We start from the raw sequence: 23,355 nt of genomic DNA, 5'->3' as shown, positions 1-23,355 counted from the left end.
TGTGGTGAGGGCAGATCTAGGCATTCCAGGAATGAGGCTTACAAGATTTACAAGACAACATGGTGAAACCCAGTCTCTCTTAAAAACACAAAAATTTAGCTGGGCATGGTGATGCATGCCTGTAGTCCCAGCTATTTGGGAGGCTAAGACAGGAGCATTGCCTGAACCTGGGAGGTGGAGGCTGCAGTGAGCTGAGATCGCTCCATTGCACTTCACCCTGGGTTACAGAGCAAGACTTCGTCTCAAAAAAAAAAACAAAGTTATGTTTCCCCCTACCCTACCGTTTACCCAGTTCCAGTGGAGCTTCCCTCTGGGACATGCACACAGTCTCTGATGCAAGTGCTGACATGCTGGTGGCTGGACGGTGTTCACTGCGATTCCTCTCTATTGCTAGGTGGCTTCCCGATAATAAGCCTGTCTGCCTGGTGGTCATCCCCTTGGTGGTCTTATTTGAAGATCCTCTTCCCTCTCATGTGGTTTCAGACGAAGCTCCTCCACAAACACTGGGATAAAGGTTTTTAACCGATTGGCGTTGGCATGAGGGAGCTTGGCTGGTTTTTAGCATTGTTGCTGATAGATGCTTATGCTCCATGCTTTGGTAAAAATCTAACTAACATGATTGGGAAGAAGCTGGAGTTTTCTGGCTGATGAAGTTGCTCTGTATTCTTTATTGAGGAATGTTCCTTTTCAATTACAAACATCCCCCCCACCAACACACACACACACACACACACACACACACACACACACACACACACACACACCCCATGTCCCAATTCCATTTGCCTCCCAGATTTCGGTTAAAATCTAACAGCAGCTATTCTTCTCTATGCTTACAACAGCACTGAGAAGTATTATGGTATTATTACTGCTGTTATTGATGGCTTCATTGCTGTTGACAGCAGAGCAATTCTCAGTGGTACTTTCAGACATACATTCACCTACATTATCCCAGTAGTAGGTTAGAATAATGTATTTTTGAGTTTCTAGAGTAAATACTGATCTAATTAAAAGTAAAAAGAAACCTAGTATCTGTGGACAATAATGCCTTCTTCCCAAGGGTTAAAATAGGAATCAAACAAAATAGGAATCATCTCTTTTTTCAATGTCAATGGCAGCTCTAAAGAAAGAGCAACTTTACCAAGTGCGATGTCACTGTCCTGTAATCCCAGCACTTTGGAAGGCCAAAGTGGGAGGATTGCTTGAGGCCAGGAGTTTGAGACCAGCCTGGGCAACATAGTGAGACTTCATCTCTACAAAAAATTGGGAGAAAGAGTTCTTTTTTTTCTCCAAAGACCTATTTCCCTTCAATTCAGTATTTTTGACATTTTGGTGTGAATTAATTCTAATTCTCTTTCTCATAAAATTACCCCCCTACCAGCACCCCTACCAGTGCCATTTTCTCTTTTCCATTCTTGGGATGATGGGTCAGTTTGAGCTCATTGCATAGTTATCTACTAAGTAAAGAAAAAACTCATGAGGACAAGAAAATGCTATGCCCAAAGTAAATGTGGTCCTTTCTTTCTTCCTAAAATTCTTAACCTCTTTGAGATCTTGGCTTTGGCTACCTGGCTCACTCAATTTTAAAACAGTTCATTCAAGAGAAGGAAAGTGATGGGAAACCTGTGAGCAATCTCTTGATATTTGGTTGGTATTTTGAGAAAGGGCTGAATAATCTTTGGATTCTGTCCTCGGCCACATCATAGAGTCAGATCGACTTGCTAATTTGGATGGTCTATTTTAAAATACGCTGTGTGTAGGAGTTAAGACTTGAAACTGGTTAATTGATTTGAAAAGACAATGCCATCAAAGATGTCTGTGAGAAAGGTGTTTCCAGACTAATGTTGGGGATCAGAGGTGAAACAAAAACTCAGCCCCTAAGCCTCCACCAGAGCTGTATGTGGTGAGGGCAGATCTGGGCGTTCCGGGAATGGGGCTTATAGGACTCTGTGGGAGTCTCAGAGGAAGGACGCATTGAGCTGCTCTCTCTTCTGTATCTGCACTTCGGTGGCCACTCATCCTGCCTGGTGAGTAGTGTTAGTGCTGTGTCATGACAGCGACTGGTGCGGTTTTAAACAGCCTCACTCACGTGGCCTGTGTCAGCATGGAACCTTGGGGTGAGATCCCCTCTGTCTCAGTCATTTGGGATCATGTGTGTTTCTGCACTACTGACTAACAATGGAAATGTGGATTATATATTTTATTCAGCATCTTGTAGCAAAAACCCTATAATGCATTTTTATAAAATGGTGTGTTTTCCAGTTTCTCTGGAAAAGATTTATAAACACTAAGTTAGGACAGTTGGGCTCTGTCTAAATATAAATTTATGGCAAGTACTTTAGTACCCTGTCCTTCCTTTTTTAAACCCAGAGCCTATATACTGTTTGAGAAATATGTGTATATATTTTTTAATTCTGAAAGAACTTTACTTCTCTAGAGCTTACATTTAAAATATCTTCAGACGCCCTCAAAAATTTTACCGTATTTCTCATATTTTTTTTTTAGAAGTTGTAGGACTTTGTCAGCAGTTCTGATGCTTAGGAATACGTAGATTGTTACTCTATAAATAATGTTTTACCCACCCAGGATCTATCTTTGCATAAGATTTTTTTTTTTTTTTTGGTTGGGGGGTTTGGGTTTTTTTCCCCCCCAGTTTACTTTTTTTTTAATAAATTTTTTTTTTTTTTTTTTTTTTTTGAGATGGAGTCTCACTCTGTCACCTGGACTGGAGTGCAGTGGCGCAATCTCAGCTTACTGCAGCCTCTGCCTCCAGATTCAAGTGATTCTCCTGCCACACCCAGCTAATTTTTGTATTTTTAATAGAGACAGGTTTCACCATGTTGGCCAAGCTGGTCTTGATCTCCTGACCACAAGTGATTGCCCGCCTCAACCTCCCAAAGTGTGAGCGTGAGCCACCACACTCGGCCCCCAGTTTATTTTCCATCAGCTTTTTAAATGATATATTTTAGGGACTCTTATATCAGGACTCTATGAAGAATTTTTTCTTTGAAAAATTTTTCTTTTCAGCTTTTTTCCTTTGAAAAAAATGCTGAATTTTAGAATTTTATATCAACAAAACAGTATTGTTTTTAGAAGTATCACTCTACAGAATACTAAATGTAAGCAAAACATTGGGGGTAAGAATACCACATCAGTTTATTACCAAGTGAATGTCCTACCCCAGCCAATTGGTTGCTTAGTTATCTGAGTTCAAAACCTGACCCTGTCACTTTGTAGCTATGTGAAGTAGATCAGCTATTTCGCCTTTCTGAGCTCCATTATTTCCTTATTTTTAAAATCGGGATGATATCCACACTTAGGCTTGTTGCAAAGCTTTCATGAGGTGATGCATGCAAAGCAGGTGGAACCTCTACCTGAGATGTAGCCAGGAGCTAGTAGAGTTATCGTTGCCATTGTGGTTGTCATTTTTATTAAAACAACTCACCTGTACTGAGCTTTTCTTGCAATTTAAAAAAAATTGTTTCTCTTTGTTTTGAATTATTTTTGGAAGCTAGCATGTTATCTTTTTCTCTTAATACTAATAGAGAATATTAGTACAATTTACATGTGTATTTTACAAGTTGATAGGGTATCTTGGAAAAGTCAGTCAATAGCTATCATCAGATAATATAAAAATTCCTCCTGAGTCACTAATTTTCAGCTTCTTTTCTGGAAATTAAACTGAGTGCCAGTGTGTGGGAACAGCATAAATGGCACTGAATAGCAGGCAAATGTGTGAATGTACAAGGGGGAAATCATGTCCCAGGCTGGTCTGAGAATGCATCTCTCTGGGATGTACTTCTGGGAAATACTAACTTTGATGATGATTTTCTTGTTCTACTAGGAGATTGTCTAACATTCTGCTTCCCTACACTGTCCTCACTTAGTCATGTCAGTAACTTTCTCCTTTTGTACCTGTGGCTAGAGCCTTGATCTTCCCACAGTATCAAGCTCATTGGTCATTACCAAGTTAATGTCCTGCCCAGTCCGTTCACATTTTAAAGTCTAGTCTTGCCTACACCACAACCATCAGGGTGGCTCATTGGAGCAAGATCTGTTAGTACGTCTATACCTTTTCACCCATGTGCATTGTGGTGAGAGCTGTATCTGTAGATGTGAGATGTTAGAAACAGGTTTTTATTATTTTTGCAAGTAAATTGTCCTTTTAGATATTAGTCTGAGAAATTGCCAGACCGTATCCTTAACCAATATTTTCAAACACATACTGTGATCTCTAAGTTTCCTCCCACCTTAGAGAAATTCAAGAGTAATAAGATTTGTAATGAAAGTCATAAATCTTTGTCATATACCAAAACCAATACTATATGGACATAGAAATGAATGACCATGAAGAAATATGAAACCTTACGTGCTTCTGTGTTTGGAGTCGTCCTAGATTTCATGAAGTTTTTCTTCCCAGTGGACAGGATCGCATTCCCCTCTCTTCCCCCATCTGATGGTAGTATATTAATGATTTATCTAAACATGAGGATGAGCTCATCAAATTGAAGAAAGTAATATGGAGGATGTGGAGAATATATACATATAGAGCATTTATCTGCAGTGTCAGTAACAAGGAATTTGAGAGGATTTCACTGATTAGGCCTCTCACAGAAAGCATACTGACAGGCTAGATTCTGGGGCAGAAAAGTGTTCTTGCTAGAGGAAGTCTGCACAGGCCGTAGTGCCTGATATGAATGCTTGTCTTAGCCGCCGCTAAGACACGTTGCCTTGTCTCTTGGCTCACTAGACCCAGTTCAAAATGTGGTTCAGGTCCTGGAGAAACAATACCTAGAAGAAAAGAGAAGTGCCCTAGAGGAGCAGCGGCTCATGTATGAGCGGGAACTGGAGCAACTCCGCCAGCAGCTCTCCCCTGAGAGGCAGCCGCAGAGCAGTGGCCCCGACCGCCTGGCCTACAGCAGCCAGACAGCGCAGCAGAAGGTGACCCAGTGGGCAGAGGAGAGGTAAGAACTGCAACTTGGGCAGCCCAGAATCAAGGCCCCAAGGCCGTGGGGCTTTGAGGGAGGGGGTTGTGAGACGTGTCAGGGACAAACCTAGCAGAGAATTCTTATTCCCACATCTGACTTACTGGCAATTAGCTTTTCCTTTCACCAATACTGTCTACCCTAAGTATGTTTACTATAATGTTAGCTGTTAAGGGTCCCTCCTACCCCCACAACCCTTTACCCTTCAGTAAAAATGATGCCAAGTTGCAAGGCTTAGACAGGCAGGTATGGAAATTTAGAAAGTTTGAATAGTTTCTGTAACACAAAAGCATCTTTTCTTATTTTTTGTTTCTCACACTTTTGAATCTATTTAAATACAACTTCAGTGCTGATTAATCTACTCAATGTGAATGTTTAAGATTTATGGCTGGGTGCAGTGGCTCACACCTGTAATCCTAGCACTTTGGGAGGCTGAAGCGGGAGGATCCCTTCAGCCCAGGAGTCTAAAACCACCCTAGGCAACATAGTGAGACCTTGTCTCTACAAAAGATAAAAATGACCCAGGCACAGTGGTGCGTGTCTATAGGGTCACTGGGAAGATCGCTTGAGCCCAGGAGTTTAAGACCAGCCTGGGCAACATAGTGAGACCTTGTCTCTACAAAAGATAAAAATGACCCAGGCACAGTGGTGCGTGTCTATAGGGTCACTGGGAAGATTGCTTGAGCCCAGGAGTTTAAGACCAGCCTGGGCAACATAGTGAGACCTCATCTCTACAAAAAAATTAAAAATTATCCAGGCATGATGGCGCATGCCTGTAATCCCAGCTACTTCAGAGGCTAAGGTGGGAAGGTCACTTGAGCCCCAGAGATAAAGGCTTCAGTGAGCTGTGATCATGCCACTGCACTCCAGCCTGGGTGACAGAGAAAGAACCTGACTCAGGCTGGGCATGGTGGTTCACACCTGTAATCCCAGCACTTTGGGAGTCTGAGGCGGATGGATTGCCTCAGGGCAGGAGTTCGAGACTAGCCTAGTGAACATGGTGAAACCCCATCTCTACTAAAAATAGAGAAAAAAAAAAAATCAGCCAGCCGTGGTGGCAGGCACCTGTAGTCCTAGCTACTCAGGAGGCCAAGGCAGGAGAATCGCTTGAACCCGGGAGGCGGAGGTTGCGGTGAACTGAGATCACGCCATCACACTCCAGCCTGGGCAACAAGAGCAAGACTTCTTCATTTCAAAAAAAAAAAAAAAAGATTTATGACTTTAAAATATTTATATCAGAACTCTCAAAGGAGGGAGTGGTGGAGGAAATGGTAATTGTAATAATCTCCACCACCACAATAAGGACAACAGGTTATTGCAGACTTCTGTTGTGTTCTTGCCATAGTCCAGGCATTTTATTTAACATCCCAGCAGCACTACACCATAGGAACTATTATCCCTGTCTCATAGGTCAGGCAATAAGTTTAAATATCCTGCTTTAATCAACCATCTAGTAAGTGAAGAAGCCAGAGTTTGAACCCAGGTCTCTCTGCAGTCCCCTAATAATACCTGTGTTATGATAATAATTAACAGTAGTAGAAAAAGTAGCACCTGACATCTATAGATCATTTATACCATGTCCCAGGTGCTAATTGCTGTTCCTGTATTCCTCTAATCCTCACAACTGCTACTACCTTTACACATAAGGAAACTGAGGCCGAGAGGTAAAATGATTTGCCCAGATGGTCAGTTAGCTGGTAAGTTAGGCGATGGCATCAGAGCCATGGCAGTCTTACTCTAGAGCTCTTCCTGTACTCACACACACACTGCGTCTCTCACTAGCAGTGAGATGCAGAATACAGGCCACACCTGGGGGAGGTGACTCCCAAGAGGAGAAGAGGGAACCCTGCCCTGCATGGAAAGGCTCACAGCAGTCATGCACTTGTTAATGTTAAATAGAGAAGAGAGTCAGTTACATTTTCCCCTGGAGCTACCCGTTCACCTGTCTGGATACTGAAATAGGAAGATTTATCATACTTATGTACCTTTTTTTTTTTTTTTGAGGCGGAGTTTCACTCTTGTCACCCAGGCTGGAATGCAATGGTGTGATCTCTGCTCATTGGAACCTCCGCTTCCCAGGTTCAACCAATTCTCCCATCGCATCCTCCCTAGTAGCTGGGATTACAGATGCTCGCCACCACACCTGGCTAATTTTTATATTTTTAGTAGAGATGGCTTTTCACCATGTTGGCCAGGCTGGTCTCGAACCCTTGACCTCAGGTGATCTGCCCACCTTAGCCTTACAAAGTGCTGGGATTACAGTCATAAAGGCCTTATGTTACTCTTTATGCTTTATTGTGCATGAAAGAAACAGACAAAGGCTATCAGATGGTCCTTTTTCTAAAGAACACATTTCCTATGAGCTGGTGGCTTTACGCCAAGCAACAGCTAGCTGTTGTGGGTAACTGGCATAATTGTACCCATTGATATCCTTTCTATTTACTAAAGAATATAAAAGTAGGAGTATCTTCAAAAGAAGATACATGTGGCCAACAAAGCATATTAAAAAGTGTTCAATATCACTAATCATTAGGGAAATCCAAATCAAAACCACGATGAGATACCATCTCACACCAATCAGAATGGCTATTTTTAAGAAGTCAAAAAATAACAGATTCTGGCAAAGTTGCAAAGAAAAGGGAACCCTTATACCCTGTTGGTGAGAGTGTAATTAATTCAACCATTGTGGAAAGCAATGTGGTAGTTTTTCAAAGAGCTAAAAACAGAACTATCATTTTACCCAGCAATCTCACTACTGGGTAATATATGCCCAAAGAAATAGAAATTATTCTTTGATAAAGACACATGCATGTGTATGTTTATTGCAGCACTGTTCACAATAGGAAAGACATGGAATCAACCTAAATGTCCAGTGGTAGACTGGATAAAGAAAACGTGATACATGTACACCATGGAATACTATGCGACCATAAAAAAGAACAAGGTCATGTCCTTTGCAGGAACATAGATGGATCTGGAGGCCATTATTCTTAGAAAACTAATGCAGGAAGAGAAAACCAGATACCACGTGTTCTCACTAATAAGTGAGAGCTAAATCATGAGAACCCATAGGCAGAAAGAGGGGAACAAGAGATATTGGGACCTGTGGGAGGAGAAAGGAGAGGCTCAGAAAAAAACAAACAAAAAAACCTGTCAGTAATATGCTTACTACCCAGGTAATGAAATAATCTGTACATCAAACCCCCAAGTCATGAGTTTACCTATATAACAAACCTACACATGTGCCTCTGAACCTAAAATGAAAGTCAAAATATTTAAATTTTTTTTAAAAAGCAGCTAGTAAAGAAGGTGGTTTGCTTTTAATCTTAGTGTTTTTCAGTTAAATCGTTAAAAAATACTTTTTTTTTTCATTTCCCTTAATTCCAGATTGATTTTCTTTGGGGTTTAAATTCTTTAAAAAAAAAAAAAAAAAACTATAGAAGCCAGGTACAGTGGCACATGCCTATAGTCTCAGCTACTCCAGAGGCTGAGACGGGAGGATCACTTGAGCCCAGGAGTTTCAAGCTGTAGTGCACTGTGATCATGCCTCTGAATAGCCACTGCAATCCAGCCTGGGCAACATATGAAGACCCTATCTCCAAGAAAGAGAGAAAAAGAGAGATAGAAGAAAAAAAAGAGAAAGGGAGGGAGAGAAAGAAGGAAGGAAGGAAGAAAAAAAAAAGAAGACAAGGAGATATTTTGGGATTGTCATTCAAAGGCATAAGAATAGTTGCCTTATTGATTTTTGTCAGGTTTCACTGGATAGAATTAAGATGTCATTAATTGTATGTGGTTATATAAGAAGCTAGAACTCTTACCTAAGTACATGATGATGGGTTGTGAAATAATGAAGGACTCTTACCTACATGAATGTTGATGGGTTGAAAATCAAGTGTACTTAAACACTGGTAAGAATTACAAAGAAAGCTACAGGTATCATTTATTCTGTTTGTACACTTAGAATGTAGTATGAAACAAGATATAAACTGGTGAAAACTTAAGTCATAATAGTAAATTAAAGAACAGTTTTATTCAACAATAGGAAATGTTATAATTATATATTAATAGTTATTTGTGTGTGTTCTATCTCCTACCCTGGAAAATAACTTCCAGGGGACAGGGAATCCATTTCATTTATTGAAGTATCGCTATTGCCTAGAATGATGTGGTCACCTGGTAGGTATTTAGTAACTATCATGTGCTTTGATTGTGTGACTGTATTGAGTGACAAGCAAGCATGTAATCGCCAGGTGGGTAGACTGCACAGTAAGCTTGTTGGTTGTTCAGTGGAAGATGAGACCTCAGTGAAGCTGAGTCTTCTACAGAGATTTTCAGGGAGATGGAAGGATTTCAATTACATTTGAGAGGCAGAGTTTGACCAGCAGAGAAAAAGTAGAAGGACATTTTGGATGGGTGGATTGGCTTGAACAGATGGGAAGCAATGGAGGACAATAAGATGTATTTGGGAGACTGCAAAAGAACTGTTTTGTATAGTCTAGAACAGGGGTCCCCAACCCCTGGACCACAGACTGGTACAGGTCCATGGCCTGTTAGGAACCAGGCTGCACAGCAGGAGGTGAATGGTGGGCCAGCAAGCGAAACTTCGTCTGTGTTTACAGCCACTGCTCTTCACTGGCATCACCATGTGAGCTCCACCTCCTGTCAGATCAGCAGTGCATTTGATTCTCAGGGGAACGTGAACCCTATTATGAACTGTGCATATGAGGGATCTAGGCTGCATGTTCCTTATAAGAGTCTAAAGTCTGATGATCTATCACCATCTCCCATCACCCCCAGATGGGACTGTCTAGTTGTAGGAAAACAAGCTCAGGGCTCTCACCGATTCTACATTTTGGTGAATTGTATAATTATTTCATCATATATTACAATATAATAATAGAAATAAAGTGTACAATAAATGTAATGCATTTGAATCATCCCAAAACTCTCCCTCTCCCCAACATCGGTCCGTGGAAAAGCTGTCTTCCATGAAACTAGTCCCTGCTGTCAAAAAGGTTGGGGACCACTGTCTAGAAGGTAATTTATGGAAGAGCAGGGAAAATTAAGCTCAAAACTATCAGATAGGGGTTGTGGGAGGCCACAGACTCAGAGTCTGGGATTTATTTTATGGGAGAAGAGGAAGCCCTGCAAGGCCTTGAGCTGAGGAATGACCTGAGGAAGGTAGGGCTTGATAAGGACTGTCTTGTAGTGGAGCAAGAAGAGCCTGGGTGCTGTGAGATTATTGGGAAGGGTGTGAGGAACCTGAGCCAGGAATATGATAAAACACACAGAGAGAGACTTAGGAGATGCTTCAAAGGAAGAGTCAATAGCCTTATTTTTTGGACATTGTAGAAAAGAGAAGAGACTGAGCCAACTGAACAAATCTAAGCATGGGTGACTGGAAAAATAATATCACCTTTTTTCTCTCTCTTTTTCTTTTCTTTTCTTTTTTTTTTTGAGACGGAGTTTCTCTCTTGTTACCCAGGCTGGAGTACAATGGCGCGATCTCGGCTCACCGCAACCTCCGCCTCCTGGGTTCAGGCAATTCTCCTGCCTCAGCCTCCTGAGTAGTTGGGATTACAGGCGCGTGCCACCGTGCCCAGCTAATTTTTTGTATTTTTAGTAGAGACGGAGTTTCACCATGGTGACCAGGATGGTCTCGATCTCTTGACCTCATGATCCACCCACCTCGGCCTCCCAAAGTGCTGGGATTACAGGCGTGAGCCACCACGCTTGGCTATCTCTTTTTCTTTTCTTTTCTTTCTTTTTTATTTTTTTTAAAGAAAGATGAGGTCTTGCTATGTTGCCCAGGCTGGTTTTGAACTCCTGGCCTCAAGCAATCCTCCCACCTTGGCCTCCCAAAGTGTTGGGTTTACAGGCATGAGCCACTGCCCCCAGCCGGTAATATCGGTAATACCGTTTTAAGAAACTGTTTTCTTTACATTAGCATCCTCACAGCGTGCGTCCTCTGTCATTTCTAAGGTGATAGGTGAGGAGTAGAGATTTGGTTGCTTTGAGCTCATTATTTTTCTATGATGTAAGAGTTTCCTGCAGTGTATAAATGGTGGAAAAGAGAAGTTATATTTGGCACAGAGCGATCACTAGATGGAATGATTTTTGAACCCATATTGACATGTGAAATCCAGAAGCACTCTTTTCTTTATTCATTGGGTCTTTTTTGAATATCCTATGAGGGGTCATACACTTGGCCAGAGACTAGTGTAGTGCAAGCAAAAAAGGACATGATTCCTGCCCCAGGGCACTTACAGCCTAGTAGGAGACAGATATTACACAAATAATTATACAAGTAAAAATGAAAAGTTCTAACTATGGCAAATGCTATGGAGGCTAAAGGCATGGGGCTGAGAGAACATACAAGAGGGTTTTGACCAAGTTGGGATATTAGAGAAGCTTTTTATCAGCAAGTAGTATTGTATAAAGAATTGAAAGAAAAAAAAAGAATTTCTGCTACTGCAGAACTACCTTACTAGGGCATGACTTTTATCAGCTGTGGAAGTCATGAAAAATACTTTCTTCTAACTCCAGCTTTCTCTCATCTGCCAACCCTTCCTGGCCCCACTGCCCTTCCACAGCACACACAAGTCATAATCATCATTTGTTTTTCCCAAAGATTCCCATATTGGTTTTTTACATCCTCGTATCACAATCTGATCGTTTTCAAATGTTACATAATTTGAAACGTGATTTTCAGTTAAGTCACTCAACAATTTGCTCCCCATCAGTAGTTCTCAACAGATGGCCCATCTGTGAACAGGAGGGAAGGATTAGAGGTAGTCTGGTAAAAATAGTTTTAAAAACACTGCGTGAGAGGAGTTTTCTACCATTTTCTAATAAGATGCTCACTTAGAAACAAGATTGCAGTTTTCTTTTAGATTTTCTCGTTTCCTTTTCTGTGACATGCAGGGATGAACTCTTCCGACAAAGCCTGGCAAAACTGCGAGAGCAGCTGGTTAAAGCTAACACCTTGGTGAGGGAAGCAAACTTCCTGGCTGAGGAAATGAGCAAACTCACCGATTACCAGGTGACTCTTCAGATCCCTGCTGCAAACCTCAGTGCCAACAGGAAGGTAAGAATGTCCTTCAAGTGAGACAGCAGGATGCACAATAGTCAATATTGTAAAATAGGACCTCACACTGAAACCCCAGAAACATTCCTGAGGGGATCCTCATGTCAGCCAGAGGTGTTCATTTTTTTAAGACCTTCTTTATATACCTCGTTGGGTATGAATGCTATTTAAATGACGGTCTTAGATATGTAATAAGCAGAATACACAGAATTTTAGTGGCTGAAGGACTTCCTAATTTATATGCCTTCTTTAAAACAATTAAACTAGAAACACATATTTTGCCTGCTTTTTTTTTTTTTTTTTTTTTCCATTAAATGCCCCTTTCTGAAATGGGGGATATGTATAAGCTATAGTACCTTCTTTTTTTTTTTTGAGACCCAGTCTCGCTCTGTCACCCAGGCTGGAGTGCAATGGCACATCTCAGCGTGCTGCATCCTCTGCCTCCCGGGTTCAAGCGATTCTCCTATCTCAACCTCCCTAGTAGCTGGGATTACAGGCACGTGCCACCACACCTGGCTAATTTTTGTATTTTTAGTAGACACAGGGTTTTGCTGTGTAGGCCAGGCTGGTTTAAGTGGTCCACCTGCTTGGCCTCCCAAAGTGCTAGGATTACAGGCGTGAGCCACTGTGTGCGGCCAGCTATGGTACCTTTTTAAGTGTGAATTCCACAAAAAAGGAAGACTTTTTATAATACCTGGCCTCAAATACCCAGAACCCTGCAGGCATTTAGGAGCTTCCTGTCATTTCACTTCCTGTCATTCACTTTGAAGAATTTTTCCTGTAGGGAAAAACTTTGAAGAAAATTGTTTTTCATTTTTGTTTGTTTGTTTGAGACAGACATTCTCTTTCTGCCCAGGCTGGAGTGCAATGGCAGGATCTTGGCTCACCACAACCTCTGCCTTCCTGGTTCAAGTGATTCTCCTGCCTCAGCCTCCCAAGTAGTTGGGATTACAGGCATGCACCACCATTCCCGGCTAATTTTGTATTTTTAGTAGAGGCGGGGTTTCACCATGTTGGCCAGCTGGTCTCGAACTCCTGGTCCACCTGCCTCAGCCTCCCAAAGTGCTGGGATTACAGGCATAAGCCACCGTGCCCAGCCAGAAAATTTTTTTTCTGTGACTCAGAAAAAAAGAAAACTAAATTTAAAAAAAGAAAGAAGGTTACTTTTCATCCATTCATTTCCGTTCAGCAATCAACCTAGAAAATGAGTCAGGGGGTGTCTTATCAGTCTTGCTGGGTTTTAGTCTTTTGATCTAGTAGTTCCCCTTTGAGAAATTTATTCTAAGCCCATAGTCATAGAAGTATCCATAAAGCTTTATATACAAGGATGCTTATCATAGTGGACTTTATAATAGCAAAAACATGAAGCAGCCATGATGCTGAACAATAGAATAATTAGTCAAATGTGTAGTAAATCCATGTGCCTTGGATACTGCTATGTTGCCATTAAAAAATCATGCTTATGGCCGGGCCTGGTGGCTTATGCCTGTAATCCTAGCACTTTGGCAGGCCAAGGTGGGCGGATTGCTTGAGCACAGGCGTTCGAGACCAGCCTGGGCAATGTGACGAAACCCCATTTATACAAAAAATACAAAAAAAATAATAATAGCCAGCCATGGTGTCACATGACTGTAGTCCCAGCTACTTGGGAGTCTGAGGTGAGAGGATTGCTTGAGCCTAGGAAGTTGAGGCTGCAGTGAGCCAGGCTCATGCCACTATACTCCAGCTTGGGTGACAGAGCAAGACCCTACCTCAAAAAAAAAAGACATGCTTATGAAGGATATTAAATAATACAAGAAAAGTGGTGACGGTATCAAAACTCGTGAGAGGATTGGGGTGTGAAATTATACTTTCGTTTGGTGTTGATTGTGATAAAAATTAAAAAGTGTGCCTGAGTGTACATAGAAGATAGGAAATAAACCAGAATGTCTCCTAAGTGGTAGAATTTTATCTTCTTTTGTATACTTTCATGTGTTTTGCAAACTTACTCTGTTACTATTGTATATATATTGCTTTAGCATTTAGCAATCGAAAAAGGAGTTATAACAGTGTTTGTTTTGTTTATCTTCCTTATGCAGAGAGGTGCAATAGTGAGTGAGCCAGCTATCCAAGTGAGGAGGAAAGGAAAGAGCACCCAAGTGTGGACCATTGAGAAGCTGGAGAATAAGTTAATTGATATGAGAGACCTTTACCAAGAATGGAAGGAAAAAGTTCCTGAGGTAAGAGAAACAAAATGTAAAGGAGATTTGGTTACGTTAAAAACAGAATATGGGCCGAGAATGGTGGCTCATGCCTGTAATCCCAAAACTTTGGGAAGCTGAGGTGGGCGGATCACCTGAGGTCAGGCGTTCGAGACCGGCCTGGCTAACATGGTGAAACCCTGTCTCTACTAAAAATACAAAAATTAGCCAGGCATGGTGGCAGGAGTCTGTAATCCCAGCTACTTAGGAGGCTGAGGCAGGTAAATCGTTTGAACCCGAGAGGCAGTGGAGGTTGCAGTGAGCTGAGATAGCACCATTGCACTCCAGCCTGGGCGACAGAGGGAGACTGTCTCAAAAAAAAATTAAAAATTTAAAAATAAACAGAGACTATAAGTGATTTAAGCATCACACATACATAGAAGTGCTGGTGATATATTAGGAAAATAAAGTACAAGTGATTTTGAAAGAAGTGCTAAGTTGGATCAGTACTATAACATGTGATCCCCACACAGATGGGAACTAAATGAAGAAAACATATAGTAGATTCTTATTTGGCTTCATGTTTACTACATTTCAAGTACAAAGAAGTAGAATGAAGTAAATGTATGCCATTTTGTCAGTGCTGTGAAAAATCAGCTTGGCTGGAGCCAGTGTGGATTTTGCATTCATTGATGTGTGTTCATGCACCCCTAGCTGTGATCGTGGCTGGGTTACTAAGAGTAATTTTAGCTTGCATAATCCATTGTTTGGACATTAGCAGTGGGAAAGAAGACTTGGCAAGGGAGATGAAATGAAAAAGCTGCAGATGAGGTGAATAGGGAAGACAAGACAGGAACTGAAGAGGAATCCTCTGCACAGGCATCACTTAGCTCCCCAACAAACAGGTCCCTCCCACAAGCCAATAGTTTTTCTTCTTCTTCTTCTTCTTTTTTTTTTAAATGGAGACAGAGTCTTGCTCTGTCACCCAGGCTGGAGTGGTGTGATCTCGGCTGACTGAAACCTCCATCTCCTGGGTTCAAGCAAAGCAATTCTTGTGCCTCAGCCTCCTGAGTAGCTGGGACCACAGGCATGTGCCTCTATGCCCGGCTAATTTAGTTTTTATTTATGTGACATTCTAATTTTACTTCCTGTTTAAATGGGTAGAGTCTTTAATTTTTTTCTCTCAAATGCTAGTTTTAAATAATATGATTTAAATTGATATTGTGTTTCTTATTCATCCACCCACTGGCTCCTCCTACTGCTCAGGCAAAGAGACTCTATGGGAAACGAGGTGACCCTTTCTATGAAGCCCAAGAGAATCACAACCTCATCGGGGTGGCGAATGTGTTCTTGGAATGTCTCTTCTGTGATGTGAAGCTTCAGTATGCAGTCCCCATCATCAGCCAGCAGGGGGAGGTAAGCACAGGCCAGCCTTGGAGAACGAGTGGTCCGAGTTTTTTGTTTTGTTTTGTTTTTCATTCTATTTAAGCTATGTTCTTGAGGTAGATCAAGAAACTAGGGCAAATAGTCAAGATCTGCATTCTTTTTTCTCTACTAATAATTGATATTAGTAGAAGCTTTATCTAAAGCTAATCGATATTATTAGAGGATTAAGTCGTGGTCTTAAAAGATTATTATAACACATTCAGTATTTGGGGTTCACAAGTTTTTTCTTTGTTTTAATCAAATTGGAAATTTTTTGTAAACCAGATTCAGCTCTGTTTCCCATAATGCTTTCTCTTTTTAAAGGTAATCTCATACCTTTGCAATATACTCTAGTTCCTTCCTGGCCCCTACATGATCTTTATAAGATACAACTTGGGAGGATTATTTTGCAATCCAAAGTACTCAAAGGAAACAGGGTTCAATTACTCAGTGTTACCCTCCTTGTAAACTCTGGTATTTCAGCTATTTAGATATAGTGGCCTAGGTAGGCATAAGGTATTTCAGAAAATGTAGCTTGAAATATCAAGTTATTTCTTGTGATTCTTAGAGCAGTCAAAGAATAAGATGTCATTCTGCCCAAAGTGAAGCTGCATAGTATAGACCCTGGGTCCCAGTTGTGGGGTGTGAGTGCACAGCCCACCATCTACTATGGAAATACCCCATGGACATTCTCCTCCAGAGGACCAGTGCCTAGCAGTGCTTTTTCCCATGGGAAAAATGACCACAGTTAGGTGCCAGCCTGATCAACACTGTGAGATCCCATCTCTAAAAAAGAAATTAAAAAATTAACCAGGCATGGTGATGAGCACCTATAGTCCCAGGAGACTAAGGTGGGAGGATCACCAAAGCCCAGGTAGGTCTAAGCTGCCATGAGCCATGATCATACCAGTGCACTCCAGCCTGGGCAACAGAGCACAACCCTGTCTCAAAAAAATAAATAAATAAATTTACGTGGCAGAGTGGTTCAGTGGATAAGTCCCTAGTTTAGGGCTTCTTAAGTTGGAGTCTGTGGTATGCTTTGAGTATTCCATTAATCCCCCTGAAATTATATTAAAATGAATTAGAGTCTCAAAAAGCATTTAAAAAAAAAAAAAAACTTAAGAACAACTATCTTTTGATTTCATTTCCTTTTTTCCCCATCTTACTACTTCTTCCTTATTTGTCTTACTTCTCAGTTATCATTATATAATTTCTCTTAGGTCCTTAGTTCCAGTGCCAATTGCTGTGTGGAAGTTGGATCTGATCTACCTTTAAAAATAACCTTCCCTGTTTAGGATGACAGCAGCATTACTGGAACATGTGTCACCTTCACAGCCACAGTCATTACAACCTGAAACCGTGTTATGAAAGATAATTGAGACAATTAAAGCACTCCAAGAATGCAAATTGCAGGATAATCCTTTTCCTCCAATTTGGTTCTGTGCAGGCAGCCTTAAGAGAAACACTGTTAAACTGGCTCCTATCCAGAGAGCCACCATGATAGAAAATTTAAAACCTTTTAATAAAAAAGTTTTAAAGTAACTCTCCACATATCTGTGTGGCTTTCGATATGCTGTTCCTCCTGGATTAGATCTAATGGCACTGCTTTATGGAACCTTTCTTCATCCTGCTCCCAGCCCCAGTCTGAGTGACATACCCATTCTCTACTCCCAAGAGAATAAAAGCTGCAGGAGCCCAGATACCTTGTCAGTATGGTTTGCTGTTGCATACGAAGCACTTAGCACAAGTTCCTGGCACAGCTAGTTCTCGGTAAATATTTGTTGAGTGGATAAACTTATCCCATAACAACTTGCACATTCATCTACTATAGCAACTAGTCTATGCTGTTGTTAGTGAGGTTTATTTTGTTGTTGTTGTTTTTTGAGATCGAGTCTCACTCTGTTGCCCAGTCTAGAGTACACTGGTGTGATCTTGGCTCACTGCAACCTCAGCCTCCTGGGTTCAAGTAATTCTGGCACCTCAGCCTCCCAAGTAGCTGGGACTACAAGCGTGAGCCATCATGCCTGGCTTTGTGTGTGTGTGTGTTTTTGTAGAGACAGGCTTTCACCATGTTGGCCAGGCTGGTCTCCAACTCCTGACCTCAGGTGATCTGCCCACCTTGGCCTCCCAAAGTGCTAGGATTACAGACTTGAGCCACCACGCCTGACCTGATAGTGAGTTATTACTTCTCTGTCTTGGCTTCCTTGACTGAGTTCCCTGATGGCAGAACCTGTTTATTTTGGTATTCCATGAGCTAGCTCTTTGGTCAAATGAATAAGTGAATGAAGCATTTCATATTCACTCAAATGAATATGTGAGTGAATATATTTAAAAACATGGATAACTGGGTGTGGTGACTCATGCGTGTAATCTCAGCACTTTGGGAGGCCAAAGTGGGGAGATCACAAGGTCAGGAATTCAAGACCAGCCCGGCCAATATAGTAAAACCCCATCTCTACTAAAAATTCAAAAATTAGCTGGGCTTGGTGATGGACGCCTACAATCCCAGCTACTCAGGAGGCTGAGATAGGAGAATCACAGAGGTTGCAGTGAGCTGAGATTATGCCACTGCACTTCAGCCTGGGCTACAGAGCAAGACTCTGTGTAAAAAAAAAAAAAAATGGATAATAGATGACTCCAAATAGAATATGAGAGCTGCCTTTAAGCTATTCCTGGGCTATCATGTGGGAGAATAAGATTGAGGATGACTCTAGAAGGCAAGTTGCAGGAAGGCAAATTTGTCTGAAAGTAAGGCAGGACGATCACAGGGGCAACTGTGGAATGGACTGGCTCTGGGACGACCGAGCAGCAGCTGCAGAACCCCTGTCCACGTCCATTGTAGAAGGCCCGTCTGTCTTGGGTCGAGGCTGCCCACGAGATGTCTTTTCACTCTAATGTGCTCTGGTTCCTTGACCCAGGTTGCAGGGCGTCTCCACGTGGAAGTGATGCGTGTTACCGGAGCTGTTCCAGAGCGTGTGGTGGAGGATGACTCTTCGGAGAATTCCAGTGAAAGCGGGAGCCTTGAAGTCGTAGACAGCAGCGGGGAGATCATTCACCGAGTCAAAAAACTGACATGTCGGGTGAGAGGACAGCGATGGGAGGCTCATTCATATAAATGATGTTTTTCATGCAAAACCATTTTACAAAAAATCTTATGAGTGTTTTTCATCCAGCGTAGGAAAAGTTGAAGTTTGTAACAGCAGATACAATGGTGGACAGTACTTTGATTTCAGTATAGTACACTTTCTGATGACAGCTGCATCAAATCTCAAAAGTGTCTATGTATTTGGCATCCAGGAAGTGTGTATTACTTAGTGAATTATGTTTTTCTAGTAAAGGTTGCATCTCAGTCATTAGGAAGCTTTTGCAGGGATGCGTGTATTTGTTGCCAAGTTTATATGCTGTAGTTACAGAACTGTGATAAAGATTTCGTTATAGATACAACCCTTAACAACATGGTGTCAGATATAATATTATCAGATGTCAAATGGATGACTGATTTATTTCATCACTTACTCTTAAATTTGAGGTAGCTGAAATAAAAGATTGTTTAGTGTTTATTGGAGTTTTATTTGTATTGTTTATCTCTTCAGGTAAAAATTAAAGAAGCAACAGGGCTGCCCTTAAACCTCTCAAATTTCGTCTTCTGTCAATACACATTCTGGGACCAGTGTGAGTCTACAGTGGCTGCCCCGGTGGTGGACCCCGAGGTACCTTCACCACAGTCCAAGGACGCCCAGTACACAGTGACCTTCTCCCACTGTAAGGTACAAATGCCATTACCAAATGAGCTGTGTAGGAAGCAGAAGAAATGGGTGTAGTTCAACAATCGATTGTCCCCATGAGCATTCGTTTTAAGTATAATATGTTTATTAGATGTTTTAACCTCAAAAGTGTACTTCATTACAAATGCAAACAGCTTAGAAACATTTAAAATAAAATCCAACAGTCTTGTTCCCCAAAGATATAAACCACCAATGACAGGTTGCTACATATTTCATTAAACTGTTTTCTCTGCTCTACATCTTTTATATACGTATGGTAACATATGTACCTATACCCTTTTACATCACACACACATAACTCCTTTAAAAATGCTGTACAAGGCCAGACGCAGTGGCTCATGCCTGTAATCCCAGCACTTTGGGAGGCTGAGGTAGGAGGATCACAAGGTCAAGAGATCACAACCATCCTAGCTAATACGGTGAAGCCACTTCTGTACTAAAAATACAAAAATTAGCTGGTCGCGGTGGCACACGCCTCTAATCCCAGCTACTCCGAAGGCTGAGGCAGAAGAATAGTTTGAACCTTGGAGGCAGAGATAGATTGTAGTGAGCCAAGATCACGCCACTGCACTCCAGCCTGGTGACAGAGCAAGACTGCATCTCAAAAAAAAAAAAAGCTATATAAAAATGGGATCACATTAAACATATTTCAGAACATGTGCATCTTAACATGTAAGCTGCTATGCATGTCATTCTTCTGAATATAGCATTACATTCTAATGTGTCATATGAGTGATGTGATATGTTTCATATAGATTTTCTCATAAATCATATGAGAAAATATAAAATGAGAAAGGTGAATTTATGGTGAATGTGGTTGGATCTCCCTTGAGACATCACATGCTCTTCCTAGTTTTTACAGGGGACTACTGACAAGTCATTTCTGAAAGACCAGCTCCATCCTCTGTGTAATTTTGTTTTTCCTTAGACAACCCTTCATAGATACTGAAGGCCCCTTCTTTTGCAAATCATGCTTATTCTTTCTGGTTCTACACTTAGAAAACTAATTCGTACCACCACCTATAAAACTTCACATAGGTAAAGGCTGTCAAGTTTTTCTGAAAACAAATAGCCTATATTTATCTGTATTCACCAAGTCTGTTCCTAAAAATATTTATTAATCATGTTTTGTTGTTCTCTGAATATTCTTTTAAATATTCCCCATCTATCTTTCTTCTTTTGTTTTTTTGTTTGTTTGTTTGTTTGTTTTGAGACAGAGTCTCACTCTGTTGCCAGGCTGGAATGCAGTGACCCAATGTTGGCTCACTGCAATCTCCACCTCCCCACTTCAAGCAATTCTCCTGCCTCAGCCTCCCAAGTAGCTGGGACTACAGGTGCGCACCACCACGCTTGGCTAATTTTTGTATTTTTAGTAGAGACGGTTTCACCGTGTTAGCCAGGATGGTCTCCATCTCTTGACCTCTTGATCGGTCCACCTCGGCCTCCCAAAGTGCTGGGATTACAGGCATGAGCCACCGCACCTGGCCTCCCCATCTTTCTTTGAATCCACAAAACTGCTTGTTGAGAAAGACGAAATCTGGATTTTAAGTGTGTCCTGGTTGACAGCTATTTTAATAAATGCTAGTCCCAGAGCTGCTGGGTTCTTGTGGTCTTAGAATTTTTTCATCTCTAAAATGTATAGATTATAGTTGATCACCAAGTTTCTTTTTCTTCTTAAATTCTGGGTCTATCTTCAAATAAAATAGACTAAAAAGCAGATAGTATGTGGTTAAATAAATATAACACAGCTGTTTCTGCCAATTAGAGTCATAAGAGATGTCTCCACCTGAGATTCCACTGAGAAACTAATGGAAAGGAAATTAGCTTGGCTCATTGCCTGCTGCATTTTTCTGGGTGATTTGCCACCCATCTCAGTCAGTTCAGTATTCATTCACTTCCACACAATCATCTGTTTGGGGTTGTTTTTGTCTTTAAAGACAATGTGTCACTCTGTTGCCCAGACTGGAATGCAGTGGCACAATCACGGCTCACTGCAAGCCTTGAACTCCTGGACTCAAGCAACTCTCCTGCCTCAGCCTCCTGAGTAGCTGGGACTACAGGCATGCACCACCATACCCAGCTAATTTTTACTTTGTAGAGACGGAATCTCGTTTTGTTGCCCAGATTGGTCACTATCTCCTGGGCTCCCAAAGTGCTGGGATTACAGGCATGAGCCACTGTGCCCAGCCTGTTTATGTTTTCAAAAGAGGAAATAGGGTAGAAAAGCTTAAGAGCAAGAGCATAGAGTCATGATGATAACCATATAAAATTTAATTCTGTTGTTCTCCTAAGCCATGGCAAGAAACAATTCATTGAGTTAGTCTATGCCAGCTGAAACTCAGAGTGGTCCTGTGGAACTGACAATGAACCAAGTGTAAGAGAATGTGGATTCAGCTCTGCCACTAGCAAACAATATGACCTTGGACAATTTGCTTTCTTCATTTTCTTTATTTATATAAGAAACGGGTTGAATTAAATTACCTCCCAATTTTCGTTCCAGATCTAATGTTCTGTGGTTCCTTGTGGTTTTTGTAAAACAGAAGAGTCGGGTTTAAGGTTGAGATCAGGCTAATATACTCTAAAATAAATCTATATAACAGTTGAAAATTCAAAAGGAAATTTCACAGACTCCTTTAAGCATAATTCTTCTGCTTTCCCCCACTTATCCCAGGACTATGTGGTGAATGTAACAGAAGAATTCCTGGAGTTCATTTCAGATGGAGCACTGGCCATTGAAGTGTGGGGCCACCGGTGTGCTGGAAATGGCAGCTCCATCTGGGAGGTCGATTCTCTTCATGCTAAGACAAGAACACTGCATGACAGGTTTGTACTTGGGTGTACACTCTAGATACAAGGTCAAGACTAGGACTTGAGCAGAGTCTCTGAGCCTACTCTGGCCTAGGAGGCTGCTCATAAAAAACAAAACAACAACAACAAAAAAAAAACGGGGCATACAGGCTTTGAACTCTGGGTCTGCTGTTGTTAATTCGGACAAGTTATTTAACTTCTCTGAGCCTGTTTCCTCCTTTGTAAAATGCGAATGGTGAAAGAAACTACCAGGCACCAAAGAAATTCAACGGGGAATGGTGTGTCGTATCAACAAATGAGACTGAAACAACTGCACCTCTGTGTGGAGAAAAATCACCCTTGTTCTTTACTTCACACCATACACAAAAAAATTAATTTGAAATGAATCATATGTAACCTTAAATACAAAAGCTTAAACTATAACGATTAAGGAAGAACACAGGATTTTGGGATAGTCAAATATTCTCAGAAAGGCTGCCGAATGTGCTAACCATAGAGGAAAAGAATTTTCAAGTTGGACTTAATCAAAATGTAAAGCTTGTGCTCATCAAAAGACCACTATGAAAATGAATACACAAGCTACAGTCTGGGGGAGAACTGGTAGTTTCTTGATAAGTTGATCATATTCCTCTTTTATGACCCAAGAATCCCACTCATAGGTGTTTACCCAAGATAAATGGAAATGTAAGTCCACAAATAGAGTCGTACACAATGAGTTTTTTGTTGTTTTTTTTAAGATGAAGTCTCACTCTGTCACTCAGGCTGGAGCGTGCAATGATCTTGGCTCATTGCAACCTCCACCTCCCAGGTTCAAGCAATTCTCCTGCCTCAGTTTCCCGAGTAGCTGGGATTACTGGCGTGTGCCACTATGCCTGGCTAATTTTTTTGTACTTTTAGTAGAGATGGGTTTTCACCATGTTGGCCAGCCTAGTCTCAAACTGTTGATCTCAGGTGATCCACCTGCCTTAGCATTTCAAAGTGCTGGGATTACAAGTGTGAGCCACTCCACCTGGCCTATACAATATTCATGGCACCGCTATTAATGGTATTCCCAAATTGCAGATAACCTAAATATCCTTCAGTGA

At 41.4% G+C, this 23,355-nt stretch overlaps 1 protein-coding gene across 14 annotated transcripts in view; it reads left to right on the top strand.

The window, feature by feature from the left end:
- Positions 1-23,355, top strand: part of KIF13A (kinesin family member 13A) — a 222,749-nt gene that overhangs the window by 160,900 nt on the left and 38,494 nt on the right. For 7 of the 14 annotated variants that reach the window (XM_064363010.1, XM_064363004.1, XM_064363005.1 and 4 more), the window contains exons 17-24: positions 395-514; positions 4,751-4,964; positions 11,910-12,072; positions 14,151-14,291; positions 15,519-15,668; positions 18,596-18,757; positions 19,271-19,444; positions 22,134-22,285. In XM_064363010.1, the coding sequence (XP_064219080.1) occupies positions 395-514; positions 4,751-4,964; positions 11,910-12,072; positions 14,151-14,291; positions 15,519-15,668; positions 18,596-18,757; positions 19,271-19,444; positions 22,134-22,285 (1,276 nt within the window). The remainder of the gene's footprint in view (positions 1-394; positions 515-4,750; positions 4,965-11,909; positions 12,073-14,150; positions 14,292-15,518; positions 15,669-18,595; positions 18,758-19,270; positions 19,445-22,133; positions 22,286-23,355) is intronic. The other 7 variants (XM_064363016.1, XM_064363009.1, XM_064363012.1 and 4 more) reach the window with 1 other exon arrangement.

Source organism: Aotus nancymaae, unplaced genomic scaffold (assembly GCF_030222135.1).
Source record: "Aotus nancymaae isolate 86718 unplaced genomic scaffold, 86718_ANA_hifiasm-v0.15.2.pri h1tg000051l, whole genome shotgun sequence".
NCBI classification, from domain to species: domain Eukaryota; kingdom Metazoa; phylum Chordata; class Mammalia; order Primates; family Aotidae; genus Aotus; species Aotus nancymaae.
This window is presented reverse-complemented; position numbering and strand designations above follow the sequence as displayed.